The sequence below is a fragment of the Drosophila obscura genome, unplaced genomic scaffold (assembly GCF_018151105.1).
Source record: "Drosophila obscura isolate BZ-5 IFL unplaced genomic scaffold, ASM1815110v1 contig_25, whole genome shotgun sequence".
Lineage (NCBI taxonomy): Eukaryota > Metazoa > Arthropoda > Insecta > Diptera > Drosophilidae > Drosophila > Drosophila obscura.
In genome coordinates, this window is record NW_024542812.1 from 1,651,802 (window position 1) to 1,670,131 (window position 18,330).

The window sequence follows — 18,330 nt, forward strand, 5'->3', positions numbered from 1 at the left end:
CATCTACATATATTATGTATATTCTACATCTAACATGTAGATTATACATGTACCATTTAGATTCTACATCTCCTCCGCTAGGGGTTGCTCGCGCACTGAACGCGGCAGAGTGTGCGAGCGAGAAGGAAAATGAGTTGCTTTGTCGTTGGCAGGAGGGGGCAGGGGAGCAAACTGAAAATTAATTTCTTCATTCTGGCTATAATTATGATCCGATCTGATTCAGATTCGGCAGTCTGGTACATATGGTCATTCTTTACGATACTGCGTTTTTAATTTGATCGTATCTTTAAAAATGTGCCTTTGTGTGGGCGGAAGGGGGCGGGGCGAAATTTTGAAATACACTTGTAGCAGTGTGATATCACATGAGTCTGTAAACATAATTTGGTTGCCCTAGCTCTTATAATCTCTGAGATCCAGGCGTCAAACAAGACGGACAGACAGACATGGCTCTATCGACTCGGCTATTGATGCTGATCAAGAATATATATACTTTATGGGGTCGGAAACGTTTCCTTCTCTGTGTTACACACATCCACTTTTACCACAAATCTAATATACCCCTTAACTCTTTTTTGAGTACGGGTATAAAAATTCGGAACAACCTGATTCGGATCGCTGTATCAGGGACTGTTTTCTATATCAAATTTCAGGTTGTAAAATGTAGTCACACCAATACACTACTCCGATAGCATCAAATGTTATCTAGAATCCGTCAGATGTGATGTGAAAATTCCATGTTAATGGGTGCAAAACATGCCATGCAGATCTGTATAAAAAGAGGTGGCAAAAGGTGAACTGAAAGCTGTAGAAAATTTGTTTTAACTTTTTAAAAGATGTTCTCGCTGTGGCTAAAGGCAATGCTGCTCCTGTCCACATTGGTAGATAACACGAAAATAGATAAATATTATAATCGGAAAACTGAAAACTCTTTCCTTTTAGTGCTTTGCAGCGCCCAGATTCGATGGAAAGTTCGAATCGATATAAATGGTTCAAGGAGACGAGGTAACATTATTCGAGCATTACCTAAAGCTGGTGGGACGCCAGCGGTTGGTAAACGGAACGATAGTTTATCATGTGGATCTTAACGAGAACTATGATGTATTGATAGATGTCTGGACATGGAAGAATGGAAATTGGGCACGAATGAATATTAATTTGCGCCAAAAACCCTGCTTCTATATGAAGAACTTTTATGCGAAGTATTTAGAACCATCATTGCAAGACTCGAACCTGCCCACAGGCAACGACGTGTGTCCGTTCCGGAAGGGTGAATATTATTTGAAGAATGTTGAGCTCAACACTGATAACTTGCCAACACTTATGAGCCCAGGTTTGAAGAGATTTCGTGTTTCTTTTATGAAAAAGGGCAAGATATTTGGTGGCTTTACGCTGGTGATTAGTCTTGTAGATCGAGGAACTTGATCTTGACGCAACTAACAAAGTAGGCATACAGCCATGATCCTTCTCCTATACATATACTCGTACATACATACATATGTATGTAGATATTGTCTATATTGTCTATTGGATATCCCCAATGGGATGCCATGCCGCTTTCTCTAGTTGCCTCCAAGCACAATTTTCGAAATTATTTTTCCCCGAGTTTTCCGCCGAGTTCTACCCCGACTGCAGGCGCAGTCGCAACATGAAGTCGCGCAACTGTGTTTACCTCGCTAAACTTCTTTGCGAGCTAATAATAAACTATGTTGTCCGGCAGGCAGAGGCCAGAAGCCAGCAGCAGTAGCAGCCAGGAACCTGCATACAGCCTCATTCCAACTGCAACGCAGCATTGGTCCATTAGCCCCAATTTGCTGGGAATGTGTCAGCTGATGGAAGTGGCAGTGGCCGTACGTGAGGGGAGGCAGGCAGTCAGGTACTGGGAGCAAAGAGCTCGGGGTTATTGCCACAGATTTTTGCAGGCCAGAGGGATAATGTTGAACACAATTACAATTTTAATCTAAATTTGATTATCATTAGAAATGATATTGCCTGCAATATAATTGTTTATCAGTGTGCTTGACATAATGAAAACAAACACTTGAGATAATTAAGTTTTAAAGATATCTGCCTGATAAGTTTTTTCTATGCAATAAATAAGTAAATAACGAGAAGGAACGTGCGAGTCGCTTCTGGGGACATGACTCTACTTATACCCGTACTCAGTCAGCATATACATTTTTGAGCATATGATTTTTTGGAATTTTAGAATTAAAAAAAAAATTTTACATTTTACATTTTTTTGCTACATCTTCTATCTACATCCACATCTACAATGTATATTCTACATCTAACATGTAGATTGTACAATGTACATGTTCCATTTACATTCTACATCTCCTCCGCTAGGGGTTGCTCGCGCACTGAACGCGGCAGAGTGTGCGATCGAGAAAGAGAATGAGTTACGTTGTTGTTTGCAGGAGGTGGTAGGGGAAGCAACTGAAAATTAATTTCTTCATTCTGGCTACAATTATGATCCGATCTGATTTAGATTCGGCAATCTGGTAGATATGGGCATTCTCTACGATAACGCGTTTTTTGTTCTATCGTATCTTTAAAAATGTGCCTGACACAGATTTTCGTCCTTTGCGGGGGCGGGGCGAAATTCTGAAATACACTTGTAGCAGTGTGATATCACATAAGTCTGGAAACTAAATTTGGTTTCTCTAGCTCTTATAGTCTCTGAGATCCAAGAGCTCATCGAGACGGACAGACGGACGGACAGACAGACAGACGGACAGACAGACATGGCTATATCGACTCGGCTATTGATGCTGATCAAGAATATATATACTTTATGGGGTCGGAAACGTTTCCTTCTCTGCGTTATACACATCCACTTTTACCACAAATCTAATATACCCCTTAACTCTTTTTTGAGTACGGGTATAAAAATGCGGAACAACCTGATTCGGATCGCTGTATCAGGGACTGTTTTCTATATCAAATTTCAGGTTGTAAAATGTAGTCACACCAATACACTACTCCGATAGCATCAAATGTTATCTAGAATCCGTCAGATGTGATGTGAAAATTCCATGTTAATGGGTGCAAAACATGCCATGCAGATCTGTATAAAAAGAGGTGGCAAAAGGTGAACTGAAAGCTGTAGAAAATTTTTTTAAACTTTTCAAAAGATGTTCTCGCTGTGGCTAAAGGCACTACTGCTCCTGTCCACATTGGTAGATAACACGAAAATAGATAAATATTATAATCGGAAAACTGAAAACTCTTTCCTTTTAGTGCTTTGCAGCGCCCAGATTCGATGGAAAGTTCGAATCGATAGAAATGGTTCAAGGAGACGAGGTAACATTATTCGAGCATTACCTAAAGCTGGTGGGACGCCAACGGTTGGTAAACGGAACGATAGTTTATCATGTGGATCTTAACGAGGACTATGATGTATTGATAGATGTCTGGACATGGAAGAATGGAAAGTGGGCACGAATGAATATTAATTGGCGCCAAAAACCCTGCTTCTCTATGAAGAATTTTTACGCGAAGTATTTAGAACCATCCTTGCAAGACTCGAACCTGCCCACAGGCAACGACTTGTGTCCGCTCCGAAAGGGTGAATACTATTTGAAGAATGTTGAGCTCAACACTGATAACTTGCCAACACTTTTGAGCCCAGGTATGAAGAAATGTCGTGTTGCTTTAATGAAAGAGGGCAAGGTATTTGGTGGCTTTACGGTGGTGATTAGTCTTGTAGATCGAGGAACTTGATCTTGACGCAACTAATAAAGTAGGCATACAGCCATGATCCTTCTCCTATACATATACTCGTACATGCATACAGATATATATGTAGATATTGTCTATATTGTCTATTCGATCTCCCCAATGGGATGCCATGCCGCTTTCTCTTGCAGCCATCGACCTTGCTCTACACATTCCACCCACGCACAGACTGAATGTGTGGACCGGACCGGACCATACAATCGCCGATCGCGAGCTGCGATCGAGTAGTCTAGCATTTAGCCATCATTCCGAATCAATTAGCTCGCCTTTCATCTCAGTGCTTTCAGCCATTCCAATTCATTTTTCCGCTGCTCTGAGGCAGTTCTATTTTCTGTGTCATTAATGGAAAATATGCAGAATGCGTAGACAAATGGCGGTATAAATTATTTAATTCGAACAAAACATAGTTCGCCTTAATTATTTGCTATGTCGTAAGTATTTCTGGCTCTTTTCTGACTTTTCTCGGCACTTGATGTATCGAAGCAGCTACTAAGGTCGTTGTGGTGTCGTTGACTGTCGCTGCTGTTGTGCCTGGCGCCACATTTTATGACATTTCACAAATATGTATATGTATGTACATAAATATGTACATATTTACATATATCATTCCGTGGGGATGGTTTTTATTTATTATTAAAAATAAGCGGCATTTGGCCTTTACACGGCTCGTTGACAGCGGGAGATCAATGTTAGAGAGTGGCGGAAAGTGAGAATTTATAGTCGCAATCCTCGCAGGCCTTGCCGCTTGAACTTGTGTCAAAGTGGACCAATGACAACGCAGCTGATGAGCATCCATGATTAATCAGTTAAAGACTGGTGCTTCTTCAGATCCAAAGATCCACAGATACACGGACATTCATGTTGATTTGATGATGCTGAGACCGTTGTTGGCCCACTTCCGGCGAGACTTGTTTACGTCTAACTGCCTGGCCGTGTAAACAAATGCACAGGTGAGTCCTATTTATAGCCAGACTCTGGCCTATTTGGATCCGATTGGACCTGATTTCTTGGCGTCACTGGGGTGAGTGTTCTTCCGCCGTGTTCGCATCACATGTAAATACATTTAATTGACATTTCTGTGAGGCAGCTGGGCACTCGCTTATCATCAACTATAAAAATACTACGAGCTAAAATGTATTTCTGCTTAGCTTCTTTGACATTTGAATTGTAAAATGCTGGCAAGGGATTGTAACAGCCTCGTGGAGAGAATGGAGAAGATGAAGTAGTCTTGCGGCTAACCGCAAAACAATTAAATTTGATTGCCTTTTAAACCCTTTGAGAGGCTGGAACGTGCGTCGCAGGAGGGTCTCTGAGGTGGGGGAACAACCTCTGGCCTCGACTTCCTAATCCGTTTGGCAAGTTTTGTATCTCGGCACGTACGCTCCGCTCCCATCCACTGGTCCCACAGCTCTTCCGGACACCTCAGACCCAGCTGCGCTGCTGGAGCTGTCATGAGTTGCACAAAATTTATTTTACCGCAAGGATTGCTGTTTGATGCTGCTGCTGCTCCTCCAGCTCCTGTTCGTCCTCCTGCTCCAGTTTTGGCCCATTGTGGCTGCGGTTGGCAGGAATTTCGCCAACACAGATACCCCCAACACAACATTGTGTGTTTGTTTCGATTTAACTAAAAGTCGGCCCAGGCATTTCATTGATGAAAATTTTGCATTGTTTAAAGGGAAAAACAGCTCAATGCTACCTACTACCGGCTGCTGTGTGCGAAAACAGCGAGGGATAAATATTTAAAGATTTCCCACATGCCAATTGATGACGTAACTCCCCACCCGCACTCCCACACTCCCAGACACCCACGCACAGGCCTTGGTTGTCATGGCGTACGAGAAATATGAGAGAACAAAAAGAGTACAAAGAGCGCACCCAACAGCGAGTAAGCGGCGCTCAAAAGTATGCAGCGAGGAGTTGCCCGCCATGGAATTGAGCTGGCAAACAGCATTGCCCACTTTTCGGCTGATGCGTTTAATATGGAATAAACAAATTAATGTTGTTTTACCGTCATTTTCAAATGGATTGGACTGCACAACAAATTTAATGATTGATATATGGACAGTCGCTGCCGTTGCTGCATGTCCAATTGAATCATTCTGCCTTTCAATTGGAATGGTTAAACAGTTTTAATATATAATTAAATTTATATACGTACATACACACATACACATTTGTATGCAGAAACCGGTGTTTGGTGGAAAAAGTTTCTCCATCTGATATTCATCAGCGTTTCCCCTCAGCAGTACTATTATTATGCGGCAGCATACTTGAAATAATATAAGCGGCAGTGCAGCAGACTGCAGCGGGGCCCTGAATATAATGCAAGAAAAACAATTTGGGAGAGAGGCGCTGGAGCAGTCTATCTGGTGCCAGGGGAAAAAAATCTCATCAAAAAGGAGAGCAAAATGGGAAGAAATATTGAATGCAATTTTATTTGCCACACACTGCTGCTGTGCTTTGGAGCAACTGCAGCAGACCGTTTGGCAAACTGCTGGGTGAATTATGGAAATGTATCATATTATGCTGCTGCTGCTGCTGCTCCTGCTCCTGTTCCTGGATAACCCTACAAGGGTGTGAATATGTGTGAGCGTGCGTGTAACTATGCTACTTGTTGTCCGTCTGTATGTCTGTCTGATTATGTTTGCATAAGGGACTGCTACACACACACAAGCACACGCAAACACTCCAGACAGCCACGTGGCGAACATTCTGTTCTTTGCCTGATATAAAGCGATATAAAGGATAAGAAAATCTACTGTTCCACCACAGGCAGAGCATCGCGGGAGCCAGCCGCGACTTGGAGGGTAAACAATGCCATTCCCATACACATTTACGAGTATCTTTCCAGGCTCCATTCATCCTCTCCACCTGAGGTCGATCCAGCATGCAGCTTGATAAAACTCGCAGTCATGGCAACCCACCTGCCTGCCACTAAATGAGTTGGCCTGTGGCAGAACCAGCAACCGCACCAGCGCCACTGCTCTCCTCTACACCTCTGCAGATATTTGTTTGTTTGGCTTTTCATGTTTTCGTGCAGTCATGCAAAGCTCCTGTCCCTGTCCCTGCCTCTGCCTCTGCCCCAACCCCATACTGCATATGACGCTGGAAGCTGCTCGGATTGTTCGCTCTGCTCTTCCCCCTACTATTTCGTTTCGTTTCCCCCTTTGGTGCTATTTCATTGTACGAATATCTCATCAAAATCTAGTTTGAGATTTTTGATTTAATTTGGCTTGCTTTTACTGCTCGTACCGGATGCAGACAGAGTTTACAGTTTGATTTGCTTGTGTGGGTAGTTTTTGTTTTGTTCCTGTTGGTTGTTCTGTTGACGACTGTAAAAGGCTGACTCTACCAGAGACATAAACGCATACGAGCAGCACCCACCGGCTGTGTGGTCTCTCCATCCATTTAAAAATGGACTCCGACTCGCATTGCTGTACAGTAAAATTAACGCAAATGAAACCCAAATTGAATGTTTTGCCAAATGAAGAGAAAATAGTTAAGGAAACTCAAAAAAAAATAAATGAAATATTTATAAATAATTTAAAAATTAAACGAGAAGGAACGTGTGAGTCGCTTCTGGGGAAGCGACTCTACTTATACCCGTAATCAGTCAGTATATACATTTTTGAGCTTATGATTTTTAGAATTTTAGAATTAAAAAAAAAATGTACATTTTACATTTTTTCGCTACATCTGTTATCTACATCTACAATGTATATTTTACTTCTAACATGTAGATTGTACATGTACCATTTAGATTCTACATCTCCTCCGCTAGGGGTTGCTCGCGCACTGAACGCGGCAGAGTGTGCGAGCGAGAAAGAGAATGAGTAGCGTGTGGCTGGCAGGAAGAGGCGGGGGAAGCAACTGAAAATTATTTTTTCTTCATTCTGGCTATAATTATGATCCGATCTGATTCAAATTCGGCAATCTGGTAGATATGGTCATTCTCTACGATAATGCGTTTTAATTTGATCTTAAAATTGTGCCTGCCACAGATTTTCGTCTTTTGTGCGGGCGGAAGGGGGCGGGAGAAATTTTGAAATACACTTTTAGCAGTGTGATATCACATAAGTCTGGAAACCAAATTTGGTTGCCCTAGCTCTTATAGTCTCGGAGATCTAGGCGCTCAACAAGACGGACGGACAGACGGACATGGCTATATCGACCCGGCTATTGATGCTGATCAAGAGTATATATACATTATGGGGTCGAAAACGTTTCCTTCTCTGCGTTACACACATCCACTTTTTCCACAAATACAACATACCCCTTAAATCTTTTTTGAGTACAGGTATAAAAATACCTTCTATTTAGAGTAAGTTAGGAAAGAGAATGTAAGGGGACAGTAAAATACTGAAAAATATAAAATAAAAGAATTTTATCAATTGTGAGTGCACTCTAAGGTATAAAGTATTTTTCAAATCAAATTAAGCACAATGCACTGTGAAACAAATAATGTGTAAAAAGGTGTGTTGTGTTTTTCAAAAATCAAATTATAATCATTACATGGGGAAACGCAGCACAAATCAAATCACTGAAAATTAGTTGTAATTCAATTGGCAACAGTCGCGTCGCAGCTGTCCTAGTCAATGACCGCAACTTTCCACATGTTTGGGTCCTAATCCCCTTAGAGAAGCAGCCGCCAAAGGGCAGAAACTTGTTGATAGCCAAACGACCCCCAACAAGGCGATGCCGCGACTGTTGGACATTTCTGCAATTCATAAAAACAAGCAGAGAGTGGTGGCTTTCAGGGTGCGCGTACTGGTGTGGATGTGGACCTCCAGGTGTATCCATGCGCTGACAAATATTTGACGTTTTAGTCTAATTAAATTAGCTACAACGCCGCTGCCCGGCCTGGCCCTCGGGAAAGGTATAAATTTCCATGTGGCAGTCGCAGCGTGTGAATTCCGCAAGTGGCACGTTCCCGTTCTCGTTCTTGTCTCGACATTGTCGCGTTGTGCCTCGCCGTGTTCGGCCCCAAAAATGGAATACCAATAAAATAAAATTTTATACTCGTACACAAAGAGCATAAAGAATGAGCAGTGCGGTTTGCCGTAACGTATGCAACGTGCAATTGTTATAAAATATATAAATTCATATTCCCAGTCCCCTGCCTAAGCCGCAGCACATCCGTACACGGATGGGGAAACCCCAGCGTCCATTGTGCGACCGAGTTGAACAATTGCACACGTTTTTATGCGCTGGAATGCAAGAAGTAAGTGGCTTAAGAGCAGTCCGAGAAGCCAGCTGAATTATGTGGCTATATCTGACTGCCCAGAGGATGGGCGGGCGAATAACTGGCTTTCATTGTGCTCCTCCCGTTCGGTAATGGCTGCAAAGTTATGCCAGGGCTTCCTCCCACTGAGAGTTGTCAGTGGAACTTGCCCACAATCAAGATTAGCACTTAGTCTCTCAAGTTGATTAAAGTTTTTTATTTTAAAGTTTTTTTGAATAAACTTCCGCTCAACACTGTGCATAATAATGACACCTCAACGGATCTGTCACTTCTGTATTTACATATATATCCTGAAAAGCGAACCACTATCAATCCCAATTTAAACGCTATGTTTTTTTCCTTCCTTTCCTTCCATCAACTGGCCTGATAAAACCCAATTTATGGCGACACTTTTATGTGCGAATATAAATGTGAATACTCGTATTTATCTGTTAAGCGACAAACGCCACCCTACGCACTTATATTTCTATCAAGTTAATTAAACAATTCCCTCTTTGTCCACTGTACACACACAATGGTAGACCAAACAGGAAGCGTTTTTATGCCACAGCCCTCGCAATGGTTCAGTGCGTTTTTTTCTGCTGCCTTAAGTCCGGCGGAATGTGCAACGCGTATGCATTTTTTATGCGGACTACAAGCACTTTTAAATGCGTCTGAACATTTTAAAGCAAAAACATGTAGTGCGAGTGCAATTTTATCCATTTGCGGCAGTCGAAACACTTTATACATATTCGCATTGATGGAAAAAGCCTTATTAAACATTCATTGCGCTGTGTTCGGGAGATGGAAGAGGGGAGCAGGAAGTGAGAGAAAATCGCAACAATGAATTATAAAAATTAAATCTAATGGCCAGCCAATTGAAGGGGCTGTAAACACACAAATGAAAGCCAAAAGAAATAATAATAAAAATTACAGCAGCTGGAAAGGCAAGAGAAAAACGCCTAAAGTGAGAACATTTTAATGCAAATAAATTCGCTTATAGGAAAAATAATAATAATTCGTGTGTACCTCTTGTGGAAATGAGTGAAATACTGAAAACATTTCTTTGCTGAAATACTCGTATGTAAATTTTGATGTGTGCTTTTCTGTGTAGTGCCGCGATTGATGCTGCCGGGGGCACGACGAGTGCGGAGGCCAGTGTAGTGTCCGTTCTGATCCGTAGAGTTCTCTAATTAAGTTTGCAATTCCTGGAAAGTTGGAGTGCTGAACTCAAAAAGGGCTTAGCCCAGGCGACCAACGAGAAAAAACATTATAAACAGCTTAAATGGAAACTTTTTGCCAGCAACCAGAAGCCATAAACCAAGACAAAAACCCCCGGACACGCACATGCACACCCGCCGACACAGTCGGACATAACTATAAAGGCAAAATCAACTTGAAAGTTGCATTTGGCCGGGGCTTAGTGCTGGAGTTTTTTGGCTTAGCCTTTGTGTATTTAAATATATGTATTTAGTTCTGAATGGCTATGTGGTAAGTCCCCCTGGCATTTGTCTGGAGCTGCAGTCCTCCCGGAGCTGGAACTTTGCCGACGACAGAAAACATTCATGCTGCATGGACATACACATGCACCGTATGGACTATTAATTACAATCAGCTTTTTGTTAAGTGAATTATAAACCAAAAATCACACACATAGAAAGAGACAGGGAGGGAGAGACCGATCCAGCATGGGTCGCATGAAGAAGAAGCTGCCGACAGGTGTAAGTACGAGCAGCAGATCAAATATGTGTCGTAGAAGGGTATTGGTATTGGTATACCCTGCCAGTCGCCTGTTAAAGTCGCCTGGCATTAGCTGGCACTAAGCTTAAATGTGGGAAGTGGCGCATTTAATTTCCATGCCATTTAGTCGGCCGACTCTCGACTCTCGAGACAATCAGCCGCCGAGCAGCCGCCACTTTGCACTTAATTTTCTTGTACATTGTACAAGTGTGTGTTTATTTTTTATTTATTTGCAATTCCGTATACACGCAAGCACACAAACAGCACCTACCCTACCCATACACTCACTCACGCTCACACTCACCAGAGCACTGTACATATCTGTTTAAAATATGCCAGGTATCGTCTGGAGGCGCCACACGCAGTGGCAGTGGGCGGATCCGCACCTCAGCCCCCCCAACAATGGTGGGTGGATGCTGTATCCCACTGGGATTACCGCAACCTTTGCTGCTCGAGGAGAAGAAGTTCCTGCTGGCTGTGGAGCGTGGCGATATGCCGAATGTACGCAGGTGAGTAGCTACTCGCATTTTATGCCCCCCTACAGGGTATCCTATAGGAATATTAGCCTCGTTTCCGGTCTAAGCAATACAAGCCTTCGCTTTGCTACCTGAGGAGGGGTATCACCCGTTCGATAGCTCTTCTTGCCGTGGGAATAACAGGTGTCGACTGGGTCGGCCATGTGGGTGAGGCAACATAAATCGCATCAATTGCTGTCACAGTGCGGCAGGGCGCGGGGTGGTTTCAATTATTTGCATAGCCTCCTGCCTGAGGTTACCTCCAACGGTTACCGAACTTGTATCTTACATGCCACTTAAAAAGCAATGCGAGGATGTTCCACCTACATCTATATACATATGTACGAATGTACATAGGTACCCCCTCGTTCGTTTACAGCATTATTAAATTCACAATTAATGGGGAGGTTCTGACAATGAATACAGTTAAAGTTATTTGAAAGCCGTGGACCTCACCTCATATTTGATGACCCTGCTTTTTATACCTTTTCTTTGATATGAGAATCCACACACATTTCTGAGGCTGCGAGAATCGCATAAAGTCGAATGTTCATCCAAAATAAGGTCCGATAAACCAGATAATTATAATTATCGATTGCTTGTGATTGCAGCCCTGCAAGGACGCATCCAGAAACATTGAACTCGGTTGACATACGCGGCTGTCATTATTAGCATGAACAAATTATTATTTATTGCTTTAATCGAAAGGGAAACGATGCATCTTCTATATCGCATTGGATGGTGTGCTGTGGTGTGCTATGCTGTGCTGTGTGTGGAGCAGGCATACATGTGATCTCTGGCTGTGCGTAGTGTGGATGTGTGGTGTGTTTCTGGCGACAGTGTAGGTTTAATCCTCAATATCCACTAAACGATAGGGATTGAGGCTCTTCATCTCCTCTAGAGTGTAGCGGTAGGAGCCCTTGGGCAGCTTTTCATCTGATGGCTCCACCGAATAGTCGTCGCGCAGCTGCAAGCACCCCAGACGGATGCCCTTCAAGCGGCAGGCCCGGCGGTAGAGTTCCTGCTCGCGGTTCATGTAGAACGTGCACGACGACGATGGCTGACGTGGCACGAATGCCTGGATAGGCGCCAAGGGGTTGCCGGTGTAGCGCGGGCCCACAGCCGGAAAGGCTGCAACCTGGGCGAACCAGTTGCTGTGGCCCGCCTTCATGGTCTGCGTCTCTGTTCGAAGATGGGAAGTGGAAGATGGGATTGGGGGGTGAGGCGATCCTTTGCATTCACGCGTGTCCTTGCTAGTGCTTACCCTTGTTCTTCTGGGCCATCTTGATGACTAGTTCTTTTCCCTCTTCGGCTTCCATACTAAAGTCAGCTTAGAAAAATGGTTTTACAATTAATTTAATCACCAAATGATTTTTTTTTTTTAGTTTCGTAGAAATTTTTTTTTTTTGCTATTTTAGTCTCTTTGAAATTTTTTACAACAATTTATGTTGGCAAACGATCATAAACTGACGATTTTCGTCCTCACAGCCTTAAAGGTAGACTCAAATTCTGACAGTCCAGAAACGTGGCTAACTTGATCTCCATTTCGGAGAAATTTTCCCTGCCTGCCCAATGCTTTCAATGGAATCGGTGAAAATATTTCAAAAGGAACTGGGAGGAGAGATCGAATATCCACATACCCATATTGATTCCCTCGTGGAGTTTTTTTCCTGTGGCTCTGAGTCGAAAGGAGCTGCTTTTTTGGCACTCGACTGATTGGCAAAGTTTTCCTTTTTGTTTTTTTTTGCTGGACCTTAGCCCCAGGGCCGTGCTAATTAGAAACTTTGGCTTCAACTTTGAAATGACAAAAAAATATGGTGGAACGCGAGATAAAAGAGGGAGAATTTTTGTCCATACGTATTTCCATTATTGGCAGCCACCTCCTGCCCCATTGATTGTAATTTTCAGTAATTTGGAAATGGGATATTTTCATTCAGAATCCTGCAGAAGGCGCTGCGCCATCACCACATCAACATCAACTGCATGGATCCACTGGGCCGGCGAGCCCTCACTCTGGCCATTGACAACGAGAACCTCGAGATGGTTGAGCTGCTCGTCGTGATGGGAGTGGAGACAAAGGACGCCCTGCTGCATGCCATCAATGCGGAGTTTGTCGAGGCCGTCGAGTTGCTGCTCGAGCACGAGGAGCTCATCTACAAGGAGGGCGAACTCTATGTAAGTCCCACTCTCTCTCTCTCTCTCCCTGCTTGAATGCTGTGCTCAGCTAATTTGTGGTCGGAACGGGACCCCGTAGTCAGAGTGGGAGCCAGCTTAGGCACAGTTGGATGGGGGGGCTAACACGATTTTAATCAGTTTCCGTGTGTCGCCGACGCACACTCGGATCACGTACCGACATCTTCTCCTGGCTCAAGTGATTGGGTGTGCGCGATAAGCGGCCAATGCCTCCTCCCACTCACACACTCACCCACTCCCGGCTGCTTCTCGTTGATGCTCCTTCCAAATGGAGTTGTCTGGGCCCCCGTCCTGCTTCTGCCGACTCATATTTATGCACACGAGCACGCTTCATTAGGCAGCCATTGGGCGCCATTGGAGCGTGAAAATTACTGTTGTAACGCATATGCAATAAAACGTTTAACGGGCTTAATGTCATCCACAAATGAAGCGACTCCCCATGGTTCCTTCCGAAGTTTGTTTCACAACAATCATTGCTGTCCAGATACTTAACCCAGAATTGAAGAGTTTCTGAATGAAGTTGACAGTCTGAATGGGGATGAGCAATTTCATTTCCTGTTGTTTTTATCTGTTTATAGTGGGCTTAATGCAGACTCAAAAGATGTTGCTTCAGGAAAAATAAAACTAGTAGTCTGGGGAGTGATTCTCTGTGTATATATGGAATATGCACTCTGAATAATCCAATCCAATAATGGGAGAAATAACTGCCATTAGCATTAGCAGTGTAAGTGTTGAGTAACGTGTCAACCATCGAAGTGTTGTGAAAGAGGGTCACACTATTGCATTAACAAAACATAAAATACCATTTGATAATTTGCTTGCGCTTAAATTTACTCTCCAAGAGATCTAACCACTTGGCACGCATTTCTCATCGTAGAGCTGGCAAAAGGTGGACATCAATACAGCTATGTTTGCGCCGGATATCACGCCCCTTATGCTGGCCGCTCATAAGAACAACTTTGAGATTTTGCGCATTCTCTTGGATCGGGGAGCGGCTGTGCCAGTGCCCCACGACATACGGTAAGTTTCACTTGCTCCTTCTGTGGGATTGATTGTGGATTACATTACCTTTTCTCCGCCCAACAGTTGCGGCTGTGAGGAGTGTATACGCCTCATGGCCGAGGATTCGCTGCGGCACTCCCTGTCGCGGGTGAACATCTATCGGGCCCTGTGCAGTCCCTCGCTGATCTGCCTCACCTCCAGCGATCCCATCCTGACCGCCTTTCAGCTCTCCTGGGATCTGCGGAACCTGGCGCTGACAGAGCAGGAGTGCAAGGCGGAGTACATAGAGTTGCGGCGACAGTGCCAAAACTTCGCGGTGGATCTGCTTGACCAGACGCGCACCTCCAACGAGCTGGCCATCATCCTCAACTACGATCCGCAAATGTCCAGCTACGAGCCAGGGGACCGCATGAGTCTGTCACGTCTCGTCCAGGCCATATCCTACAAGCAGAAAAAGGTTTGCTCGCTCTTCTGATTCGACTGATTGGCTGAACGAACACTAAACTTCTTTGTTCCCTTTGGCAGTTTGTGGCCCACTCGAACATCCAGCAATTGCTCTCCTCCATTTGGTACGACGGCTTGCCTGGGTTCCGACGCAAGAGCATCGTGGATAAAATCATGTGCATCGCACAGGTGGCCGTGCTCTTTCCCCTGTACTGTTTCATCTACATCTTTGCCCCCAACTGCCAGACGGGCCGACTGATGCGGAAGCCATTTATGAAGTTTCTCATCCATGCCTCCTCGTATTTGTTCTTTCTGTGTGAGTATGTACAACGATTGTGGAGCCCTGTCCAATGTAAACAGCTTGAGCTGAGATTAATGGAGATTCCTCAAACTGGACAACCGGACGCTCGCTCATTGCTGTTTGCCTTTCAGTCATCCTGATTCTGGTCTCGCAGCGGGCGGACGACGACTTTGTGCGCATCTTCGGTACGGCGCGGATGAAGGCGAAGCTCGTGGAGCAGGAGCTGCGTCAGCGGGGCCAGGCGCCCAGCAAGCTGGAGCTGGTCGTCGTCCTGTACGTAGCCGGATTTATGTGGGAGGAAGTGCAGGAGATATTCGCCGTGGGCATGAAGAACTACCTGCGCAACATGTGGAACTTTATCGACTTCCTACGCAACACCCTCTATGTGAGTGTCATGTGTCTGAGGTGAGTCCCGTCCCATTCCCAGTCCCAGTCCTGCAGTTCCTGCTACTTGCCGCTTTAGCTAACTTTAATTTTACTTGCAGGGCCTTCGCCTACATCCAGCAGGCCACGGAAATAGCCAGGGATTCACAGATGGCGTACATTCCGCGCGAGAAGTGGCATGACTTCGATCCGCAGCTCATAGCCGAGGGCCTCTTTGCGGCCGCCAATGTCTTCTCCGCCCTGAAGCTGGTGCACCTGTTCAGCATCAATCCCCACCTGGGCCCCCTGCAGATCTCGCTGGGCCGCATGGTCATCGACATTGTCAAGTTCTTCTTCATCTACAGCCTCGTGCTATTCGCCTTCGCCTGTGGCCTCAATCAGCTGCTCTGGTACTTTGCCGCCCTGGAGAAGAGCAAGTGCTATGTCCTGCCGGGCGGGGAGGCGGACTGGGGCTCGCACGGCGACTCCTGCATGAAGTGGCGTCGCTTTGGCAAGTAAGTCCAGTCACCAAGCCAATTATCCGGCCCAGCCCTCATAAGCTTGTCCATTCATTCAGCTAATTATGGTCGGTACTGCTTATGGCCAAGAGCACATTCGTTTCTTGTAGCGGGGAGAAGTTGCTTACCTTTCCTTTCCTTTCGTCTCGTTTCATGTGTCAGCCTGTTCGAGTCGTCGCAGTCCCTTTTCTGGGCCAGCTTCGGCATGGTGGGCCTGGATGACTTCGAGCTGAGCGGCATCAAGTCCTACACCCGCTTCTGGGGCCTCCTCATGTTCGGCTCGTATAGCGTCATCAATGTGATTGTGCTCCTGAATCTGCTCATTGCCATGATGTCCAATTCGTATGCCATGATTGATGTAAGTGGCTGCCCCACTCCGCCTCCGCCTCCCCCTCCCCCTCACACAGAGCATAATTTGGTATCGTGTTTTGCAGGAGCACTCGGACACCGAGTGGAAGTTCGCCCGCACCAAGCTGTGGATGAGCTATTTCGAGGACAGCGCCACCCTGCCGCCGCCCTTCAATGTGCTGCCCTCGGTGAAGTGGCTCATTAGGCTGTTTCGAAAGTCCAGCAAGGTCATCGATCGGCAGCGTTCCAAGGTATGTTTTCGAGTTGGAGTGGTGACCGACTTTGAGTGCACATTCTGATTCGATTTGATGTGCAGCAGAAGCGACTCGAGCAGGAGGAGTTCAACAAGTATGACAACATCATGCGCTCCCTGGTGTGGCGCTATGTGGCGGCCATGCACCGCAAGTTCGAGCAGAATCCCGTCTCCGAGGATGACATCAACGAGGTGAAGAGCGAAATCAACACGATGCGATACGAGATGCTGGAGATATTCGAGAACAGCGGCATGGACGTGTCCTCGGCCAACAAAAAGGAGCGGCGTAAGTAGAAGCTCGCATTTCCCGTTTTTGCTAGCTTTGCTGGGTGCTTCATGCGCTTCTCCTGTGTGTGGAGCTTTTGCAGAATCACGACCCCGACGCATCAAGGTCTGGGAGCGGCGACTGATGAAGGGCTTCCAGGTGGCTCCGGTGCAAACAAGCGGGGAATCGGATGCCTGCTGCAATGTGAACGGCGAGGGCGACATGCGGGAGATCAAGGTCGAGAGCATACCCTCCAGACCAGCCAAGGAGACGGCACGCGAGAGATTCCAGCGAGTGGCGCGCACTGTGCTGCTGCAGTCCAGCACCCACAAGTGGAATGTGGTGCTTCAGGGCACGCTGCCAAACTCCCAGATCGGACGCTGCACCAAGAACGAGCGCAAGAACCTGCAAAATCTAGGCAAGGCCATCGAAGAGGCCAAGCGGTGGGTCTCCTCATTAATAATGGCAGCTCATATTTCAAGGTGTTTTCCCTTGCAGGCTTATCATGCTCAATCCAGGCACTTCCTCGGGCCGTGAGTCGCCCATCCGCATCGAGTTCGAGGATGAGAAGTCGAGCACCCTGCTGCAGTTGCTCAACCAGATCAGCGAGGAGATCAGCGACCGCGAGCGTCTACGAATCAAATCCATTTGGCGGCCACCGCTAAAATCCGTAACCGCTCGGGCCATGGCAGCCAACCATGGCAGGTCACACACGGCGCCCGAGCTGAAGATTAGCAGAAAGTCCCTACCAGCTCCGCCACCAGCACCAGCAACAGCACCAGCTACAGCTCCTACTTCAAGTGGCATTTCTCGGCTGGCTAGCAATCGGTCTCGAGAGCTGCCTTTGTGCCCAAGCAAACTAGTGACGGCTGCGCCTGCTGTCCAGAAATCTCAAGCTCCCACAGCTTCAGCTACATCCTCGCGAACTCCCTTCTCCGTGGAGCGAAAGGGCCCTGGCCATAGCTCAGATGGTATGCCGGCGGGCAATCCAAACTCCTTCGACATCCACGTGGTTGATCTGGATGAGAGGAGTAGGCGCGTCGGCGGGGATAATTGTTCCGATATTAGCTCCATTGCCAGCACGAGTCCCCAGCGGCCAAAGAGAGGAAACTAAATGTGATTGTGGCACGGACACTGACACTGACACTGGCATAGTCACAGACTCTGGTGATAAGTCTCCCTCCAAATGGGGGCCAGTAGCAGCAGATGCCTCACAAATCTATCTACAAATACTTCACTTGCGAGTTCACTCGACAAACAATAAAATTATTTAGCCAAACTCTATTGAAATGCTGCTTATTCATTGTAATTCAATACGAATGGAGCTAATTTATTCACACAGCATACACATGAATGGCCATGAATGGGCTGAAATAAACAAGGACGAGCCGAAGTGGGTAATGCCCTTTGCCGTTGCATTTAAAATGTC

At 45.8% G+C, this 18,330-nt stretch overlaps 3 protein-coding genes across 6 annotated transcripts; 2 read left to right on the forward strand and 1 right to left on the reverse strand.

Moving 5' to 3' along the window:
- Positions 1-3,095: 3,095 nt before the first annotated feature.
- LOC111079082 lies at positions 3,096-3,758 on the forward strand. The gene is made up of 2 exons (XM_022374091.2): positions 3,096-3,179; positions 3,241-3,758. The coding sequence occupies exons 1-2, from the start codon at positions 3,135-3,137 to the stop codon at positions 3,721-3,723; spliced, it is 528 nt and encodes a 175-aa protein (XP_022229783.1). The 5' UTR covers positions 3,096-3,134; the 3' UTR covers positions 3,724-3,758.
- A 4,890-nt stretch (positions 3,759-8,648) lies between these two features.
- LOC111079079 (transient-receptor-potential-like protein) lies at positions 8,649-18,184 on the forward strand. 4 transcript variants are annotated; one of them, XM_022374085.2, is made up of 13 exons: positions 8,649-8,959; positions 11,039-11,208; positions 13,152-13,389; positions 14,285-14,427; positions 14,494-14,866; positions 14,935-15,169; positions 15,286-15,559; positions 15,640-16,032; positions 16,198-16,393; positions 16,470-16,634; positions 16,700-16,922; positions 17,005-17,344; positions 17,400-18,184. In XM_022374085.2, exons 1-13 carry the CDS (start codon positions 8,885-8,887, stop codon positions 18,013-18,015), a joined length of 3,441 nt encoding a protein of 1,146 aa, XP_022229777.2. In that variant the 5' UTR covers positions 8,649-8,884; the 3' UTR covers positions 18,016-18,184. The 4 variants fall into 4 exon arrangements, with proteins under 4 accessions (XP_022229777.2, XP_022229778.2, XP_022229780.2 ...); XM_022374086.2 differs by having other exon boundaries at positions 16,703-16,922; XM_022374088.2 differs by lacking the exon at positions 8,649-8,959 and adding an exon at positions 10,487-10,680.
- LOC111079080 lies at positions 11,867-12,656 on the reverse strand. The gene is made up of 2 exons (XM_022374090.2): positions 12,479-12,656; positions 11,867-12,396 (listed from the first exon to the last, which is right to left on the reverse strand). Exons 1-2 carry the CDS (start codon positions 12,531-12,533, stop codon positions 12,062-12,064), a joined length of 390 nt encoding a protein of 129 aa, XP_022229782.2. The 5' UTR covers positions 12,534-12,656; the 3' UTR covers positions 11,867-12,061.
- Positions 18,185-18,330: the final 146 nt, after the last annotated feature.